Here is a 20,582-nt window from a genome sequence, read left to right as displayed (position 1 = left end):
AAATACAACTTTTTGTCCTATGTTTATCCATGTTGAGACATTTTGCTCAAGCAGCAAGCTAGCCCCTTTTCTTCTTCTTCTTCTTCTTCTTGGCCTTTTGCCATTGGAAGGCAAGTCCAAAACAATCGAATCTAGTGCCATAAAAAAGACAAAAATTTAATCGAACGGCATCTCGACAACTAACAGAATAAAATTTCCATCCGATGGCATCCGTAGATCATTTAGTTGACATTTTCCAACTTCTATGATAGCAAAGTGGCATTATATTGCTGGGATTTTTATTCTATAATTCTACTACTTTCAAGTCAGCACACAAGCAGACAGGAAGTGCAGCAGATTATCAGCCAGATAGCCACATTGAGAAAACAGGAAGAACAATTCTGGGGAATGAGGTCACGAATCAAATGGCTACATTGGGGAGACCAAAACACCAGATTCTTTCATGCCACGACAATCCAAAGGCGACAAAACAATCGAATTACAATGCTACAATTAGAAGATCAAAGCTGGTGCAGAGAACCAACAAGGATACAGCAACACATCAAAGCTTTCTATGAGAATCTATACAGCTCTGATGGTCCCCAACACTATCAACCGATCCTAGACCAATGTCCCTCACCGATATGAGAGAGTATCAATGAAGAATTAGTGGCTATACCTCTATGGGAAGAAATAAAGGAAGCAGTTTCCAGCTGGGAGCTCTCAAGGCTCCAGGCCCAGACGGCTTTCATGGTGTTTTCTATCAACAGTCATGGGAAACTATTAAGACTGACCTGTTGAAGCTGTGCGGGGAGTTTTTCGAGACTAGTGTTCTTGACCACAGACTTAACCAAACACATATCGTGTTGATCCCAAAAGTCAAAAACCTGAAACCATCAGCCAATACGAGACCCATTAGCCTGTGTAACTTTAGCTACAAAGTCATATCAAAACTATTAGCAAACGAGACTAAAGAAATGGCTGCCACTTATCATTGAACCGGAGCGGGGAGCTTTCGTCTCGGGAGGCAAATCAGGACAATATCTTCATAGTCCAGGAAGTTCTGCATCAGCTACGCATAACCAAAAAGAAGACAAAACATCACGCAATTGTGAAGCTTGATATGCAGAAAGCATACGATCGAATCAAATGGGATTTTGTGCGAGATCTAATGTTGCATATGGGATTTGATGTTAAATGGGTCTCCCTAATCATGCAATGCATAACAACAGTCTCTTTTAACTTAAAGATAAATGGCAAACCAACTTCTCTCTTCCATCCTTCGAGGGGACTCAGACAAGGGGATCCACTATCACCCTATATCTTCATCCTCATCTCCAATGTCTTAACCTGGATGATGAAGAAAGCATTAGCAGAAGGCACACTCAAAGGCATACAGGTAAATAAACACTGTCCTAAACTATCACATTTGCTGTTCGCCGATGACGTTATATGTTTTCTAGATGGAACCATTACGAGTGCGAACCTCCACCTCATACTAAACCAATACTTGCTATGCTACGAGGACAAGCTATTAATTTGAATAAATCAGGGGTTTTTTCAGTAGGCATTGTCCAGAAGTTTTGAAACACAATTTGGCGATGGAATTGAGAGTTCCTATCCTATAGAAAACAGGAAAATACCTGGGCATACCGACTGAGTGGGGCCAATCCAAGAAAGAGATGTTTTCGTGGACCATGGCTAGAGTCAACTCTAAGTTAGCAGGATGGAAAGAAAAAATGCTTACAAAGGCAGGTAAGGAGGTGCTTATCAAAAGTGTCGTGCAATCCCTTCCTACCTATGCCATGTCCACCTTCAAGCTGCCATTATCGATCTGTCGAGCCATAGAACAACGTATTGCGTCTTTCTGGTGGCAGAATGGTGATGCTAAAAGAGGCTGCATTGGAAAAAGTGGGACTGTTAAAGACTCGAAAAGATGCGGGGGCATGGGGTTTAAGGATCGATTACCTTTAATCGAGCCATGCTAGGCAAACAGGCGGCGATTAGCTACCTCCCCTCAAGCCCTATGGAGCGAGTATTGAAAGGGCTTTATTTTCCCGACGGAGATATCGGCATGCTTCCAAGGGTAGTCGCCCATCATGGGGATGGCAAAGCATCTGCTCGGCCGCGACACAATAAAGAACAAGATGAAATGGTCGGTAGGAGACGGGACATCTATTCGCATAAAATAAGATAGATGGCTGTCACAAGGAGTAATTGGTGGGGCAGTAAACCAAACTGAGCCTAAAATTGTGTCGGAACTGATCAATCCAGAATCAAATGACTGGAACCAGCCACTCATATACCAACTTTATGAAGAAAAAATTGCAAACGAGATCATCGCCATCCCCCTTACCCAGCCACCACAGAAAGACACGATTATATGGACAGGGAACAGCTCAAGACAATATTCGGTCAAGAGCGGCTACAACGAAGCACGAAAAGCTACCAGCAATACGGATCAGAATCGACCCTCCTGCTCTTACCAACCCCCACGTACCTTATGGACACAAATGTGGAGTCTCGATGTGCCCCCAAAAATTCGCTCCTTCCTCTGGAGTATTTGCCAGAACGCCCTCCCGACGAAGGAAAACCTATTCAGAAGGAAAATTGTTAGTGACCCCCGATGCCCTATATGCTATTTGAGTACAGAAACAACAGAACACTTGCTGTTCTTCTGCAAGTGGACAAAAAAATCTGGCAAGACCCAATTTTGCAACGATCAGGCCAAATAATGGCCTCCAACGCACGGATCGGTGGCTTACAAGTGCCTTTTGAAGAGACCAGAACTCACCCGAGCGAGAGCTAACTAGTCTGGTTCTGTGGAACATCTGGAAGACGAGAAACAACCGGATCTTTCGTGTGAAGGAACCCCGACCAGCAGATCTGCTGATTACGGCACAGGAACAACAGTACTCGTTCAGCAAGGGCACATCAAACAGAAGTGAGCGATCTCTCAATCGAAGCAAACCTGGTCAGTGGAGACCTCCGGAAGGGCAAAATCTGAAGATGAACGTCGATGCATCGTGGCAACCCGGTGATTTCCTCTGCTCTGTCGCCGGAGTGGTTCGCGACGCCGAGGGAAGGATGATTGAAGGTTTTGGGGCCACAGCTAGGGTTTCCTCCGCAAGTGAAGGGGAAACTCAAGCAATATTACACGGGATATCGTATATGAACGAACTCAACTCCAAACACGTGCGGGACTTCGGAAGCAACCTGACAGGAAAGTGTTTAATTGAAAGCGATTGTTCCGTAGTGGTAGACATGGTGATGGGCGGGCTGACCCTCCATGGGATCTAAAAGAACTCGTTCAGAGATGCAAAAATGGGCTTGTAGGACAACAATATTATGGTGACCTATAGTCCTCGCCACACAAACGCAGCGGCAGATTGGGTAGCACGACATCATCGACTAAATGACCTTCCTCGCAATTGGGTCTCTTCTCCCCTGGTTCCTTATGGAATATTTTATGCGCAGATCTCTCACCTTCGGTGGTTTGTAAGACTCCTATTTAATCTAGTAATAGTCACTCCTTTGTTGTCCAAAAAAAAAAAGTTTCTTGGATAAATAAATGGAAACATAAATAAATAAATAAATAAATCTAACCTCCTATATGCTCCGTTCAGTTCATTCAAACGAACATCAAATTTGATATATTAATAAGTATGCACCTGTCATAGCTTGGAATTTGGGTTAGATAGGTAATTTATAGTCGACAGAGTTTAAAATCAATACTTTCTCTATGCATAGCTTATCTACTTGGGATGTGAGTATTGGTAGATCAGCATGGAACCGGCTGGAGTCCAATATACAAACTCGATAGTTACAGATGTTGGCTTGACTTCGAGAAGAGATATTGATAATTTAACAAGATATTTTCCAATTATTTGGCAATGGAAATTGGAAAGCATGAGCTACAATCTGCCTCCAGTCTGTAGACCGATTCAAGGGGCAAAGGCGTTGACCACTTTGGATAAGTAGGGAAAACGAGAGAATAATGAGACTGACAGTACATACGAGAAAAGGAGGAAATTCAGAAGTTGGTGATCCATCATATTCAATGTGACAAATTGCAGCAAGAGTCAGGTTGCTGAACATATACAGCTTAGAATGAAAACAATATCTGGTGCAATTCCCTTAGGTCATCCAAGTTAGGGAACGACCGAGGCATTGTTATTCAAGAAAAGCATGAAATCTTAGATTCGATTGATTTCCACTTGGTACAGATGTGATGTGGTTCACGCCTCAATAAGAAATTTCCCTTTTTGACCCCAACTTGTCCATCTCAACCCTTCTAGAGACAATCAATTATGTATATGAACATTTGAAAAGTGCTCTTAATCATGTATGGATTTGAGTAAGAATCTCTTTAATCATGGTCCACACACTAAACTGCTAGGATAGGTAAGTATGAAATTATTCGTACTTAAAAGAATTTGGTCTTTCATGCGGTTGAATGCAACACCGAAAACAAAAGATGGTTCATGTTAAACGAATTTAAACTTAGAATGGAGTTGAATAATTGCATTATTTCCCTTCTACTTTAGAATGTATAATAATGTAATATTTATACAAAGTAAAACACCTCAATAGGCAATATAAATAAATAAAGAGGATGTCAAGGCAAGAATCATGGGTCTCCAGGTTGCATGAATAATGCTAGATGATTGAAGCCTATTATTCAGCTTCGCATCTTCTGCATCAATTTGACCAGATTCTTTTACCCATATGTGTAGCCTGATGCAAACACCATTTACCCCATGCCATTCAAGATTTATGATAGATAAGGAATGAAGTCCCACTGCTTGAGATTATTTGAGCACCACTTCACTTATAAATTCTAACCAAATTGACGGTTGGGTATCAATTCCAATTTGGATTCATTTAGTTAGGTTCACTTGGAAAATGCCCTCGATTAATGTGAGATCAATGCATATGAGCCTTTAGATCTTACGCATTTCACATGGTCTCACAAAATTCACTGGTTAACATACACTAGGCTCACATAATCGTAGCCCCTAGGGATCGGCGTAATTGATAGGAGCGCTTAGGGATTTCTAGCTCAGAAATTCGGGAATCACCCATTGATCCCACCATTTTCATGCAAATTGCTCTAGATCTAGGCCTTCTGCACAGATCAACTTTTTGAATTTAATTGGTGACTTGCAGGGCATTTTCAAAAACTTTCTACCCACCCAGTCTTCACGCTCCGACACATTGACTAAAAAAAAAGGCGTTACCACGAGATTTCTGCCACTCCAAAAGCAATTGTACAGAGCATATACGAGTCAAATGTGGTGGCCTCGTGCGTGTCCACCCCTTCCTGTTACATTTGAGGAATGACATGCAGACTTAATGTGGCTGTCATGGTCGATGCGTCTTTCCAAATTAAATAATTTATAGTACTCCTTTATCTCCTAACGAGTACTTGAAGTGCAGATAAAGCGGCCACCTTTGTAAGCCCCGTGCCTTTCGGGGCAGACGACTTTGGATTTTATAGCATCATCTGTCAAGGGAAGAATCACACTGACATCGCCAATGGATGGCATGTCTGGACACTTCTTCCCTACGACAATGTTGACGTAAAATAAGCGGCCAACCCTCGGAGGATTCTGATTGACCAAATGTCAGATTAACTAACAAATCTCAACCGATGGATGATGACGATACACGAAATTTGTACCCTAGAAATTTCTGTAGCGCTACAATTTTACAAGTATAGGATGAATGTCAAGTTGCCAACCTGCATAAGATTGCATTTTTGACTCATTTGGACCGACTTGATTAAACAGGACATAGACTCAATAGCTACTGTCACCAGCCGACATTCCACAATCGAATCTCGCAAGTTCTATGCACCTTTCCGCGTGTAGCACTTGGATTTTGTTCGACCAATCTCGATGTCGAGAAAAATCTACTCGGACATCACATGATTGAATGGATACGTGTATGTAAGCTGACCAAGAATCTAACCTAACTTCAATTGAGCATCCTCTCTACTTGACAACTTCTAGTTGTGATGCTGAGAAGCAGCACTCAAATGGCAGCGTCAAACTCTATCGCTTGCAGTATGCACACGTCTAACGGAAGGATCAATTTACATCTAACTAGACCATGTTGACTTTCTTTTGTGATGATCTGTAACTGCATCTCAAGTAAGACCAACTCACAATTGCAGAACTTTCATGCTAAATAACGGTAAAGGTGCAAATGGTACACATTTGCTTCATTAACATAACACAAGACTCAGTATTTCCACAAATTATTGCTTTGGACAAATTACCGCATTGACGCTTCTCATGAAGATGGTAAAACAAGGCGAGGTTGTCCATATTGCTAATGCATCTTCTTTCCAACAGGATACATTTTGAAAAGGTTATACCTAGCCATCGATCAAACCTTCTTGGCTATACAATAAAGTAATATCCGGACAACTTAAACAAAAAGAAATCCTCCAATAACTTATAACAAAGGGTGCATGAGCCAATGTCACTAGCTTTTATGTTGACATTACATAATACTGGTGTAACAAATTCCATTGAAGTTAAGACAGAATTAGAATAATTGTCACTAGGATATTCACATTCATAATCTTTACTGCAAAGTAGAATAACTTACTAAGCAGCTGCTTGCTGAGGTTGGGGACCAATATATCCTAACCAGTGGCACCCAATCCTCGAGATTTCGGGAACCTGACAACGGCCAAGGGGTTCACTATGCCCTGAGAATCCTTTCCCAAACCCATACCTTCAACAAATCCCATCTTTGCCATCACTCTGGATCCAAACCCTTTGGTATGCCTTTCAAAAGCTCCGATACTTGAGGTGTTCCTCTCACGGATGCTCCTCTGCCACTTTGCTTCGACTTAGCACTTTGAGATTCTCACTCCCTATTCCTTTCCGGTTCTTCGCCAGACTCCGGAAAGCTCATCCCTAATCCAATAGATTTAGGACGCTTAATCACTTCCATGGGCTCTGCAAAACCCGTGCCTCCCTTCCCCAACCCTTGGCCTTCTATGAATCCCATTTTCGCCATCATTTTAGACCCAAAGCCCCTAGTGTGTACCTTAAATGCACCAAAGCGCTCAGAAGTGACCATTTTCACTGGCCCTGGCTAGATTCACGGGGCTGATCTCTGTTGTTCAAGATGGCATTACGCCACTTGACACGAAAGACACGGGTTGACTGGCCAATGAAACCTTTCCACTGGAACTGTTGACTGAGTTTTTTAATGACTCGCTTCTGCTAGAAATTTTAGCTTCTTGAGGTCTTACCTGATTTCGACCTCTGCTGGTCATCTTCGCATGTGGGACAACAATTACCAAACAATCAGCATCATCATCAACAGGTCCGATGAGCTGTCATTAGCAACACAACAATTGATTGTAGGAATTCCAGATATGCAAATAGACAACTGACTGCACTTTGTGAAACACAGAAAAAGGAAGATTTAACAATCCTGAATGAAAACACAGCACTGATTTGCATAAAGTTTCCACTAGTCAGATTTAATACCTTTTCCAGTATAAGTTTATCAGTTGAAGATGGCATGCATGTCTGGTGTTCGCACAACTGTTACAAATCTGGAAAAATAAGATGATAATTAGAACGTCAAAAGCTTAAAGCCTAGAAAGGGCGAAGATAGGGGAAACATAAGGCCCATTAACCTTATCTTGCCCGATCCTTAGGAGCTACTTCGCAACCGATAAATTCTTGCCAGTCGTTGAACCTTATCACAAAAAGAAAAGAAGTTATTATTGAAAAGAGTTCCGACTTACAGAAGCAGATGCAATCTACTACCGGAGCAAAAATCACTTCCATGGAACATAAGCGTAGAAATCCTTAAGAAGCGAACATGAAGATGTGTCCAAACCACAATCAAGTTTATTGAAGACAAAGAATCAACGAAATCTGAGAATCAGAAAATTGGCAAACCAGAACATACACCTCTGCAGCTGAATAAAATCAGAGAAAACTGGATAGGTGATTCACATGAGCAGGGCCAAAAAGAAAAGCTATACCTAAAGTTCGACATGATTGCTGAATGAATATGCAATTATGCAAATCATCTTTAGCAACACTAAACTTTGGTAGGGAAATATCAGCACTTGCATTAGTTTGACTGGAGTAAGAACACTTAGGTTGATGTGTAACATTATACAAAAGATACAGAGATAAACCAATGAGTGTAGAGCAAAGTCACAACTTTTCGATGCAAAATAAGAGATCAAGGATAAGCAGATCTACAAGGATTTCAATTAGGATTATCAGAAAAATAAAACTTTAAATCTAACAAATACTGAATACGGTCATCATGGCACAAAATAAAAGATACTTATAGCAGCAGTCTTACTTATGATTGATATAGCCTAACACAGATCTCTTTTGCATGTGCTTGGATGTTCTGCATAAGTAAAACTAAGCATGTTATTATCTGCATCATTACACGTCAATTTTTCAGGGATAAGATAAGCACGTACTTGACCATAATACATAGTAACATCACAATCAACCACAAAATCTCGAATTTTTTCAGGTGTGAGCAATTGGTACTTTAACAATTGATTAGGGCAAAGAAAGATCATTCTCATTCTTATAGGGTCTTCCTATGAATGAGGCAGTACATCATCATGCAAGAGTGAGCATTAGCAGGAATGGTGAAGGATTGGCGAGTAGTCGCACCCTTTAGTAACTAGAGAGAGAGAGATAGATGATAAAACATACCTGGGAACAATCACGAGAATTCATAGGTTGAAAAGAATGTATGTCAACTCCATTGAGAACAATCTGCTCGAGCTTCTAAAAAAATGAAACCAAGAAGAGGATTGAGATTTGTTCCTAATAATCAATTCTAAATACCACATAAAGGATAATATGCCCATCCCTATTTAAACAACATAGGAGCAGAAAGGCCAGATTGACTGTGACATTAAAAACTCAAGCATTATAGGAAGAACAGGGACACAGGTTGAAGAACGTCACGCCTAAAAAAGTTGACTTCGAATGATGCCATAGAACTTCATGCCAGCAAGATAATTTATACTACTGTGATAAAGATTTTTGTCACTGAGTATAACCCCAGAAAGACCCCAAAAAGCACCCAAAAAAAAACAAAAAAACAAAAAACAAAACAAAACAAAAGGATCCTCTCAGAAGAACATGTACCCTCTCATTCATCCATTACCATCTCATATCTATGAAACAAGGTCTACAACTTCCATGCTTAAAAATCTGATAACAAAATAATAATTCAATGCACGAAGCATAAGAAAATTAAGAAAAGACATCATAGGATCCATCAAGCAGAAGTAACAGAGTTAAATTTGGCTCAAACAAACATGGAAAAATGAGAGGCACGTCCAAAAGATAATTATGCAATTGCTCGTTAATTGTACATCAAATCACAAGGACAATTTATAATTAAGGAGAAGAAGGAAGAATGCCTTTGCAACTTCCAGATACTTCCACCCTTACCTTATTTACACTCTCAAGGTCAACGCCCTACGAATCATTCTGTCCCGACGTTTAGAAGCAATCAATTCTTTGCGTTTCTTCTTTTCACCTGTGTATCAATTGCATTTGAATTTTACCAAAAGAGCAAAAAACTAATGTTTCCTATGAAGGACCTTCAGACAATCTAAATTGTTCTTCATTCCCCAGGTAAGAGACAATAATTGCTCATTTTTTCCCAAGACAAAGAAGGGGAGCTCCATAAATTGATAAGTAAACAGTAAACTTCTGAAAGAGAGGTTCTTGTGTGCCTCGAACGTGTTTCTTTCTCAGGAGATCCAAAAACATAGAGACCCCTCCAATCATGTCATCCAAACACACCACTCTCCTTAATTCTCCATTTTAGTATTTAATACTTGAGACTTAACTACTAGTTCATGGATCAAAATAAAAAGCCAAGATTCATTATTAATTGATTGATATTTCGATTTACTTTCCAATCCCAATTTATACCACTAAACTAGTTTTCCATTGAGGATGACTTTCTCATTCCCCCGCAGGACGGGGCGGGGCAGGGAGGGAGAGAGAGTAAGTTAGATTAATGCATATACAAAGTTTACCAGGAAATCTTCTCGATCTTGTACTCTTCTGAGACCCCAATGACTGAGATTGAGGCACTCTTGTACCACGATTCTTCTTGGCTGAAAGAGTCCTCACATCTTTACCAAGATAAAATCATCCACAGCTGATGACCAATTATCTCTCACATTCCCAAGACCTTGATGTTTTGATTGATGCTTCCTCTGCATACCATACTCCGTGGAAGCATCCTGGAGAGCAATTCCACCCAATTTTTTCATCGTTTCATCCAAATCACTACTATAAGAATCGTCTGCATCATCTGACGAAGAAGAAACCTGCTGTAACAATTTTTTTGCATCTAAAGGAGAATCGCTCCCACCGATTCCTTCCAAATAATCTCGAGCAATTTCATCATCAACATCTGAATCACTATCAGACATGTCCTCGAGTCATCACTTTCAAAAGAATCTGCCGCTCCATCCTGCTCAGCCGACTCCGATTCTGAGTCTTCCTCATCACCATATGCCGCAACATCATCCTCAACATCTTCCTCATTGGATATATCTTCCGTATATATTTTCAATCCCCCAATTGATACAAACCCAGAATTTTCTTCGCGGATGTATCCTTTGACAAAAGCTGAGACCCTTTTCAACTGCTCCAGAGTCAAAGCTCTCACGATAATCCACTTCCTGCTCAGGCGATGACATGCCACTCTGTGACTCTTCTTGATTTTGCATTTTCCCTGATGATGCTTTGATTCCCATTGGAGCTGCATCGTATTCATTACAATAACCCAATCCTCTGTGTGAGCTATCACCAAGAACAAAATCTGAATGATACTCATAACTGATATGTTAAATCAATATCTCGAGTTTAAATTGGATGAGGAAATTTGCTCGACTCGTGAAGGAATTACAAAAAGAGAAAATAAAGGGAAAATGAAGTTTTTCTCTTCTTCGCAGCAGTTATGAATTCTTATTGTAAAGGGGAATCCGAACGTGGCTTTGACTCTGGGCACACCTATAATAATGATTTAGGAATTTTCTCCTTGGCGTGAAGTTGCTGCAGAGTCGCCGAAGCCTGTGCATGTAAAAGGAAAGAAGAGTCCGCACACGTAAGAAGCAAAACGGAGTGGCCCTTGACGTGGTGGGCCTTGACCTGGACACATATATATAAGAACAGAATCGTTCTTTTCGTGTGCGTGTTGGATTGCCGAAAAAAACCCTACGTAGCCGCACGTCCGACGATCAACGAAGCTGCGAGTCCTCCACGAGAAGCTTGAAGAGATACGCGATTTCGTAAGTACACAAATGAAGTGTACGTAGAGCGTTGTGTTTTGAGCTTGAAGCATGGTAACTTTATGCCGTGAGTTTATTCCTAAGTGAATTGTTTATTTATAAATATATTAGGTTTTTGGTTAAATGCAGGTGTGGGATCCACTTGAGCGATTGAGCGATTATAAACTCTGATTCTTCGATTTTAGTGGCTTATTAGCATTATTTCTTCTTGGCTCTCCCGTGAATGTAGGTACCGATACTCGGACCGAACCACGTAAATTTCTGGTGTCCTTATTTTTCTCGTTTATTTCTTTGATGATTTTTGTGTTGACGTAAATTGTAAGATTTGTCATTTCCGCGTATTATATCCCAACATGATATTTGCTTGATCCACTAAAGATGGCCCTTCATCTACATAAGCAACAATTTGGCTGTCCTTCGAACCACACAGAATGAAAGGCTGAGAAAATTCCATTTTATTTTCTCCATTTGTATCTCCAAACGTCGATACTGGATGCAAACCATCCTGTAAAAGAATTTAACTAACCCAGATCAACACAAGTGAGAGACTGAGATCAGCTGATCCACAAGAAGTCTTCTCAAATCAAGAAAGCTACAAAGACGAAAACCATAATCTAAGCCTCACGATATTAACTAAGAACAACTCCTAAAATTACTTTCTATTAGGTTCAAGGCTTCAGCTTGATTGAGTCTCCGTTTAAAAAACTGAACGGGTATGAAATCCAAGAGACAGTAATAACTAATTTCAATGGCTCATGAACTTTTCACACCCAGGAGGGCAACTATCAGCATAAGATTCCAAACGAAAGCCGACAACCTTCAAATTATTGCAACCTGAACATGGATCCTAAAAACCAAATAGACTTTACCTGAAGGTCGAGAGATGGATACTGGTATCCGACGGCATTCGATCTCGAACTTCACGGCAAGCTTTTAGAACCGGAACCCCTACCTCGCCCGGAGCTTCTGGCTTTCGACGCATCCGAATTTTGATTCGAGTTCTCATGGAAGCAAATTACACTTTTAATTTGGTTTGCTCTCCTATTTGCATTAGTCTCGTAGACTAGATGTGCAACGGAAGATTCAGTGTGAAAGAGAGATTGTTTCAAGAAGGTGAACGAGGGAAGAGAGATTGTTTCAAGAAGGTGAACGAGGGATTGTATTTTTTGTTGGCAATTTGGTTGCAATTTAGCTACCTACTTTGGCGATTTGGCTTACTCTCCATGTCAGTAGATCGCGTGACTTTTAAGGTGAAAGGCCACAGGCATTCGTGCTGCCCTTGAGCTTGTGGCCATGGCCTTGAGTGCAACGTTCAAGCTCTAACAGTTAACATCGGTGTGGTGGAAGATAGAGGGATGAGGGAGAAAAATGTGGTGGGGCTGGGGGGTTGTTTCTCTCTTTTTCTTTGGGTCTAAGGGTTTGTTTGTCTTTTTAACTGGGGTCTTTCTCTCAAAATCCATATTGTGCATTCTCAAAAGTGGGGATGGTTTTTCCAAGGTTCTCTAAATTTTTTTCCTCTTTTTTTTTTTTTTTTTTTTTTGTGAAAACAAGGGCATGATATCTTACTTATATGTTATTTGATATAATAATTCTCTTTTGCATGTTAAACTTGCTTCTACATATTTCAGGTAATCTATAAGGTCGATGTTATATGATGTGTAGCTTTATCACGATCTCTCCTCTAGAGCTAAGCTCCTAGCATAATGTTAGAATGTCATTCTGCGCAGATAGGATAGCAAAAGTAGTCATGAAAATGCAAGTTTGATTGTGAATTTAACTATCCCATGAGACACTCGAGCATAAGTGAACCTTCATTAATGTTAGAAATCGATGTCCTAACCAAATTGCAGATGAGCCATTAACCTATGACTCTGATGAACATGTAGTCCTTCATGTTATATTGTCAAGCAAGAGGAGTTTTATGTCTCAAATGATTTCCAAATGGACAAAGTGATATACAGAGATGAAAATTTTCATTCGGAAATGAAAGTAAATGTGCTATGGCAAAAATAACAAAGGTGAGAAGAGACAGCTGTGTTTTTCTAGTATCATTTATTATCACTAGTAGTATGATCACCTAAGAGATGAGCTAGCAACTACATAAAAACCACCTTCTCGAAAGAGCGAAGGATCACGCCATATATTGTCTTCAAGGAAACTAGAACAAGACCTTATTCAGTTGTGAAGGTGAAAACTTACATTAACGTAATGCTAATCAATGACAATAACAAATAACAGGAAAAAAAAAAAAAAAAAAACCCAATCTTGCCATTACTCGGAAATGCAGAATGAGAGAACCTAAATTGTTCAACCACTAGACAATTTTCAAAAACCATCCTGCACGAAATAGTAGCATGTGATGAACAAGCTCTTACATGTGGTGATAACCAGTTCCACATAATGAAACCATCCCTGCCGCCATTGGGGGTTGATGAACAGAACAACCGGAATTACTAGTAAAACCGTCATGTATGACACTCCGAAGCTGATATAAAATGTCTCTCCATCTATGAAACCATCTTCTTTAGCTTTCCTGCATGATTTTGTTGCCGAGCAATTAATGTTAATAGTTGTTGAACAGTCATTACTCAATGGTAGTCCACACAAAAGATGGTTTCCGTAGTAACTGCTTTCATCGAATGACCCAAACTGATTTTTGTTTGGTATGGCTCCTGACAAGTCGTTGTAAGACACATTGAAGACTCCCAGAAAATTCAACTGAGTAAGCTCTTCAGGGATAGAACCAATTAAGTTGTTGTAGGAAAGGTCAATGCTTTCTATCTTTGTGAGGTTCGACAATGACATCGGTATGTGTCCTGTAAGCTTGTTGTGCGACAAATTCAGCACAAGCATGTCCTGTGAGATTGCAATATCTAGTGGGATCTCCCCACTGAAATGGTTGCAAGAAAAATCTAGTCCTACCATGTTAAGGAGTGCATAGCCTTTATAAGCATCAAACCTTCTTTTTGTTGTGAACCCAACAATATGTAGAACTTGCCATTCTTGTTCTACCAGTGATTTATAGTGGTAGAACTCGGTGTGGCTTCTAATTGACCTCACATAAGACCAAGGTGACAATTCTTCAACTCCACCTCCGAAAAACCCTAGCGGTAGTGAAGTTACCTTATTGGCATATCCTCCAGAGGAGAAATTCATGGGTCCCAAGCAACTAGGTAATGGACCAAACATATTGTTTTCAGAAAGATCGATCATACTTAAGCTTTTCAATCTGCACAATTGCTCGGGAAATGTTCCGTAGAAGCTATTACCTCTCAGTGAAAGAATGCTTAATTGAGAGAGGGTACCTAGCCAATAGGGTATGCTTCCAAAGAACTCATTTTCACTCAAATCCAAGGTCACCAAATTGGAGCTATTAAAGAGCACATGCATGATTGAACCATTCAACTTGTTCCCATTCAAATGGATGTGACTCAACGCGGGTGCTATGAAAGATGATGCTAATAAACCGGAGAGATTGTTGTCAGACAAAGCCAAATACTTGAGCTGAGTAAGATTAAAGAGTTCTTGAGGGATGAGGCCATTTAACTGATTTTGGGACAAGTCAAGAAACACAAGCAATGATGTGTTCGCAATCAATCTGGGAAGCTTGCCAATGAAAAAGTTGTTGCTACCATCCAATAACAACAAATTTAAGAGTGATGAAAGAAAAGAGAGATCTCCAGTGAACATGTTGTGCTCTAACTGTAGACATAGGAAATTTAGGTTCATGGTGTCATTGGAAAACACAATTTCTCCTTGCAAGTTGTTATATGCTACGTTGAGGTTATACAATGATGAGCTGTTATCTAGTAACTGGATAGGTAGTCCCTTGGAGAAATTGTTGTGAGAAAGGTCCAAGAAAAATAGGGATTTTATACTAGCCAATTCATATGGAATATTCCCTTCCAATCTGTTGGTTGATAGATTAAGGTGGTACATATTTGGGACATTTAAACAAAATTCGGTCGTGAGCTCTCCTCTCATGCCGTTGTTGGATATGTCCATCATCAAAAGATTATGAAGGGTCATCAGTGGAACCTCAAGTGTCGCAAATAAGTTATTTGCCATAAAAAGCTTTTCCAACTTAGTGTTGTTTTCCAACAACCAAGCTGGAAAAGGACCCAAAATGTCATTCGAGGAGAGATCAATGGTTCTCAGGTCATATTGATGATTGAGAAAGCCAAGAGAAGTCACTTTGAAGCCTTTCAATAGACTATTTGACATACTAAAAACCTTCAATTGGAACCTTGGGATCAAAGACGCAACTTTGGAATCAATTGTTGGTTTATTGTCATCAAGCAAGAGGACCTTAAGTCTTGAATAGTTTGCAAGTGGGCCGAGTGACAAGGGGATATCAAAATAATTACCCGAAATGGAAAGCAATTCGAGTGAGGTAAGACTAGTGAGGGGAGATGAGGCGACATTATCTGTGAATTCATTGTCTTCAAGAAATAGAACCCGAATAGATGTCATGTTTCGCCAACACATAGGAAGCCCGCCAGTAATTTTGTTAATGCTAAGATCCAGCTCTTCTAGTTTTATGAGATTACACAAGCCTGTTATTGATATCACAAGTCAATTCAATTACAATGGTAGATATCGGAACACATAACAAGGACATACATGTACATGAAGGATTCATTTTATGTCCAAGTTTTACTCCGAGAGATTAGGACTTACTATGATATGATAGTTTGACATTAAGACCAGTGTTGTATAAGGACAACAATCTAAGAGATGTCAAAGGACCAAGGCTGGAAAGGATTCCCATGGTGGTGTTCAATGAAGAATAATCCAAGATGAGCCATTCCAACTTACTGAAGTTATGGAAATCTTCACAGAAAATGAAAGATTATTGAACATTAGATTTCCTTACACAAACATAATCAAGAAATGGCATAGAAATATTGTGAGTGAATGGAACTTTTTTAATAAAAACTTAGGCTCTATTTGTTTCGTGGAAAATATAACGTTTCGGGAAAATGTTTTGTAAGAAGTCATTTTTAAAGAAAATGACAATATTTTCCGATGTTCGGCTGAAATTTGAAAATAAACTAGAAAATACTTTTCACCATTTGGTATGGTAAATCTGATTTGATTTTCATTCATGTACTCCTTTCAATAATTTTTTTTTTAAATTGAATTTTAAAATATTTTTTCTTTTTTTTTTTTCTTTTTTCTTTTTTCCTTCTTGTTTGGCTGATCACCGGCCACGGGTAACGTCAAGATTGCCCGAGGCAGACGAGCTCAAGCCTTGTCGATTGGCGAAGCCTTGGCCTTCGGTGAGCTTGTCCCTTGTATGTGGTTGGTTGGCGGCTATCGTCATAGCCGGCGATCAAATGAAGAAGAAGGAAAGAGAATAAGAAGGAAACAAGAAAGAAAGAAAGAAAGAAAGAAAGAAAGAAATTAAATATTTGATTTTTTTTAAATGAAAAAAGAAAAAAATTAAAAAGAGTGCATGGAGGAAAATAGGTTTAGGTGAAAGAAAGAGAATGGAAAATGATTTCCTCATTTTCCCCACTTTTGAAAATGCCTTTTCCATTGTAGGAAAATATTTTCCTTCACTTATTTATTTTGCATAACCTAAACGTTGGAAAATTTGGAAAACATTTTCTTGGAAATTGTTTTCCGCAAAATGAAAGGAGCATTATTATGAGTATATATTTACTAACAGGTTTGACTAACCTTGAGTAGTAATCATTCCCTCTATTGTATTATATTGGAGAGAAAGGATCCTAAGGGATGATAGTGCCCCTAATGCTCGCACGACAGTCCCCACATCCTTCAAGTGGACATCATCCAAGTAGAGGTTCTCCAAGTGGCTCAAGTTTTTGATGCCTACCAATAAAATTCTAAGTAAATAACTTGCTTGTCAATAAAGTTGTGAAAGCACCCACGCAAATGCTTCGGGACAGGAATCTTTTGAATCGGGCAACATTTCTATATGGAAAGAGAAAGGGGTCCCAATTTATGACTTCTATATTATCAAGATGATGCACATGTAAAGGTATGAGAGACACTACAAAAAGAAACAGTACCTTTAGCAGTGGCCGCAACATGGACTGCATTATAACTTATGTCTAGCTCCTTTAAATTATTGAAACAACCTAATTTATCGTCAAACCTTGCTAACTCAAGTCGACAATGGTGATTTTGTCCAGAATTATGAACAGAGAATAAGTTGGAAAACTATCATCCACATTTAAAGTCCCATTCAAATGTTGTTTTGGAGAATAGACACATGAGAGTCGGAATTGTACCGTGAACGGGTAGAATAGAATTATCTAGAGAAAATAATGAAAACACCCATGCGGATGTCTAGGTATAGGAACCTTTTGAATCAGCAACATTTCTATATGGAAAGAGAAGGGATGACTTATAGATTCTTAATATGAAGCACATATAAAGGTATTAAAGAGCATGCATGAATCGTAGTCTAGTCAGTTTAATTTATGAATACAAATGAGGATTCTACATAAAAATTGAAACAATACCTTTAGCAATAGCTGCTACATCGATTGGATTATCACTCATGTCCAGCTCCTTTAAATTACTGAAACCACCTAATTTATCCACAAACATTGCTAACTCAAGTTAAGGATTGTGATTTTGTACAGAATTATGAATAGAGAATAACCTAGTGAAACTATCATTCACATGTAAAGTCCCATTCAAAAGTTGTTTTGGAGAATAGACACATGAAAGTTGGAATTGTACCACAAACGGGTAAAATAGAATTATCCAGAGTAAACAATGATAGCACCCACACGGATGCCTTGGGATAGGAATCTTTTGAATCGGTAACATTTCCATATGGAAAGAGAAGGGGGTTGCAATATATGACTTCTTTATTCTTAATATGAAGCACATGTATAGGTATTAAAGAGCTTGTCTACATGACTCGCAGGATATTTAGTTTAATTTACAAATAAAAATGAGGTTCTTGCATGAAAACTAAAGTGGTACCTTCAACAATAACCATTGCATCAACTGCGTTATGTCTTATGTCAAGCTCCATCAAATTACTAAAATCACCTAATTTTTCCACAAACAGCATTAACTCAAGTCAAGGATGGCGATTTTGTACTGAATTATGAGCAGAGAATAAGTCGGAGAAATTTACCATTCACGTGTAAAGTCCCACTCAAATTATTGTCATGGAGGAGCACATGCCGAAGAGATGGAATTGTATTGAGAACGGATAGAATAGAATGACCTAGAGAGTTATGACTCACATCAAGCACCTCTAGTTTGCTCAATCTTGAAGATAGTAGGTTTGGTTCTGCAAACAAACAACGAAAAGCAGTAAAACCCACCGAAATCTTTTCGAGTACATTCGCAAGCAAGTATTGCCATTTTGAGGGAAATATATCCTGGACTCATGGATAAATGATGACGTGAACGTAACCATCTATAATGCAGGAAGGGAGTAAAACCCTAGACGTGATTAATTTTTGGGTTCATTAGATAATGAGTATCTCTTGTTTTATAAAAATGGATGAACGGGAATTTATACCTTCTGGTGCAATCCACCCTCCTAAATAGTTGTCGGACAAGGAAAGGCTCTTGAGTTCTTCAAATGGAAGAAGTAGAGAAGCATTTAGGTACCAAGTTTTGGAGCCAAAACGGTAATATCTCGAATGGGAGAGCATTAGTTGAGTGACTCGTCCTGTGGTGGGGTTGCACTCAACACCTTCCCAGCTGCAACAGTTGAAATATGATCCCCCAACATCCACCCTATATTGCAGGTCCAATGTGGCATTGAGCGCTAAGAGTGCAACCCTTTCTTGCTCCCGACACCCATGAGAGCCACATAAACATGCGATACCCAAAACCACCACAAGCACCCACAGTGCTTTCTTTTTCATGACTGCAAATTCGACTAACCAAACTTTATATGTATCACACTCTGGAGTTAACTTCCTTTTTGCAAGTTAGAGCAATTTTATAGGAGTTCAGCGGTGCCTATGCTTGATTGTAAAACTTGTGGTCATGGCCAAAGTCTTGGTCATCTTTAGTATGAATGTAGCTCAGCTCCTTTTGTTGACAAGGTTAATTAGCGTGCAAGGCGGGGAATGTACCTTACCCAAGGGCAGATTTCATTGTGGGGAATTTCCGAAAGTCTCTATTGGCATAACTTTTTCCACACGTTAATTCTAATCTAAGTCTAGTCAACTGTTATCATTCATGTGATTGAATTTTCCACACGTTAATTATAATCTAAGTCTAGTCAACTGTCATCATTCATGTGACTAATTAATCTCTGTCCAATGAACAGCATAGGTATTGTGATTTACTTGGTTTCCGGTAGGAACTTAAGATCGTATTGAACAGTTAGACTGCAAATAAATGATGGTAGCGTGAAAATTAGTAGATGTTAAAGTATTATTCACAATGAAATGGTCTCTTGCTCATGAAACTAACATAGGATGTAGATATGGTGATGATTCACTAAAGTACTTTTCTCATTGTTCAGCTTGACTAACTTAGAATGCTTATATTTTCAAGATACTGAAAATTACTAATCTGCAGGATTACACATTTCACAGGAGGAAAATCATAATCGATTGCCTTTGGTTTCTCAAAATGCATTTAATTTAACTTGACGAGTGTCCAGTTAACGTTATTCAAATTGCTTCAAATGCAAGGGTGACAGTGGATTATTCCTACGAGTCCATATGCATAAGCGAAACTTCACCAAAACGTTCGGAATTTGGATGGTTCTAAACATGGAAGATCTGCTAATTTACTTCGCATTGGAGCTTTCAGCAGTGAAGTGACATTAACTAGAGGCATTTAGAAGTAGACATGTTGTAAAATTAACTTGAAAACTATTAAATCAACGCAAAAACATTGAAGAAATAAATGGGGAACAATAAGTATAGCAAATATTTACATGATTCGATCTTAGTATTAGTACTTATTTTATAAGAAGAGCTATTAATAAATAATTCACTATAATTAGAGAATCATAATTAAAATTACCTATACGCTTGAGTGTTTCTCACATCTAGATTAAGACTAAACTCAAAAGAGTTTATAAATAAACAACTTAATTAGATGTAAAGCTCACAGTGCAAATCATTGCGTGTTTAAGTTCATAGCAAAACCCTATGCACAGCTAATTCAAGAGCATCCGTACGTTTTTTTTTTTTTTGTTCTACGTGCGGTGGCTCAATTTCTAAAGGAACCCACTATTTGGCTTCTCTGGAAAGGAAACCCACAAAAGCAAAACCTTGCTTTTAATTTATTTTCTTTTCTCTAACCCCAT

The 20,582-nt window shown here is 39.1% G+C and overlaps 1 protein-coding gene, 1 long non-coding RNA gene and 1 pseudogene across 2 annotated transcripts; all 3 read right to left on the bottom strand.

The window, feature by feature from the left end:
• Positions 1–1,017: 1,017 nt before the first annotated feature.
• LOC120291645 lies at positions 1,018–1,850 on the bottom strand. The gene is made up of 4 exons (XR_005549717.1): positions 1,778–1,850; positions 1,623–1,680; positions 1,246–1,329; positions 1,018–1,051 (listed from the first exon to the last, which is right to left on the bottom strand). It is a non-coding gene; the product is annotated as an uncharacterized LOC120291645 (long non-coding RNA).
• Positions 1,851–6,414: 4,564 nt separating this feature from the next.
• On the bottom strand, positions 6,415–10,892 carry LOC104440445 (annotated as a pseudogene).
• Positions 10,893–13,636: 2,744 nt separating this feature from the next.
• LOC108956766 (receptor-like protein 9b) lies at positions 13,637–19,179 on the bottom strand. The gene is made up of 5 exons (XM_039309994.1): positions 18,828–19,179; positions 18,435–18,593; positions 18,278–18,346; positions 17,806–17,874; positions 13,637–15,867 (listed from the first exon to the last, which is right to left on the bottom strand). Exons 1-5 carry the CDS (start codon positions 19,177–19,179, stop codon positions 13,637–13,639), a joined length of 2,880 nt encoding a protein of 959 aa, XP_039165928.1.
• Between the last annotated feature and the right edge of the window lie 1,403 nt (positions 19,180–20,582).

Source organism: Eucalyptus grandis, chromosome 3, assembly GCF_016545825.1.
Source record: "Eucalyptus grandis isolate ANBG69807.140 chromosome 3, ASM1654582v1, whole genome shotgun sequence".
Taxonomy (NCBI): domain Eukaryota; kingdom Viridiplantae; phylum Streptophyta; class Magnoliopsida; order Myrtales; family Myrtaceae; genus Eucalyptus; species Eucalyptus grandis.
Note: the sequence above shows the minus strand (reverse complement) of the source record. Positions and strands in the feature narration are given on the sequence as shown.

Excerpts from the sequence above, each read along its gene's own strand:
- LOC108956766 (XM_039309994.1), bottom strand. The coding sequence starts at position 19,179 with ATGAAAAAGAAAGCACTGTGGGTGCTTGTGGTGGTTTTGGGTATCGCA. Across the intron at positions 18,594-18,827 it reads AGGGTGGATTGCACCAGAAG|AACCAAACCTACTATCTTCA; the intron begins GTATAAATTCCC and ends GTTTGTTTGCAG. Across the intron at positions 17,875-18,277 it reads TGCAATGGTTATTGTTGAAG|GTGGTTTCAGTAATTTAAAG; the intron begins GTACCACTTTAG and ends TGGATAAATTAG.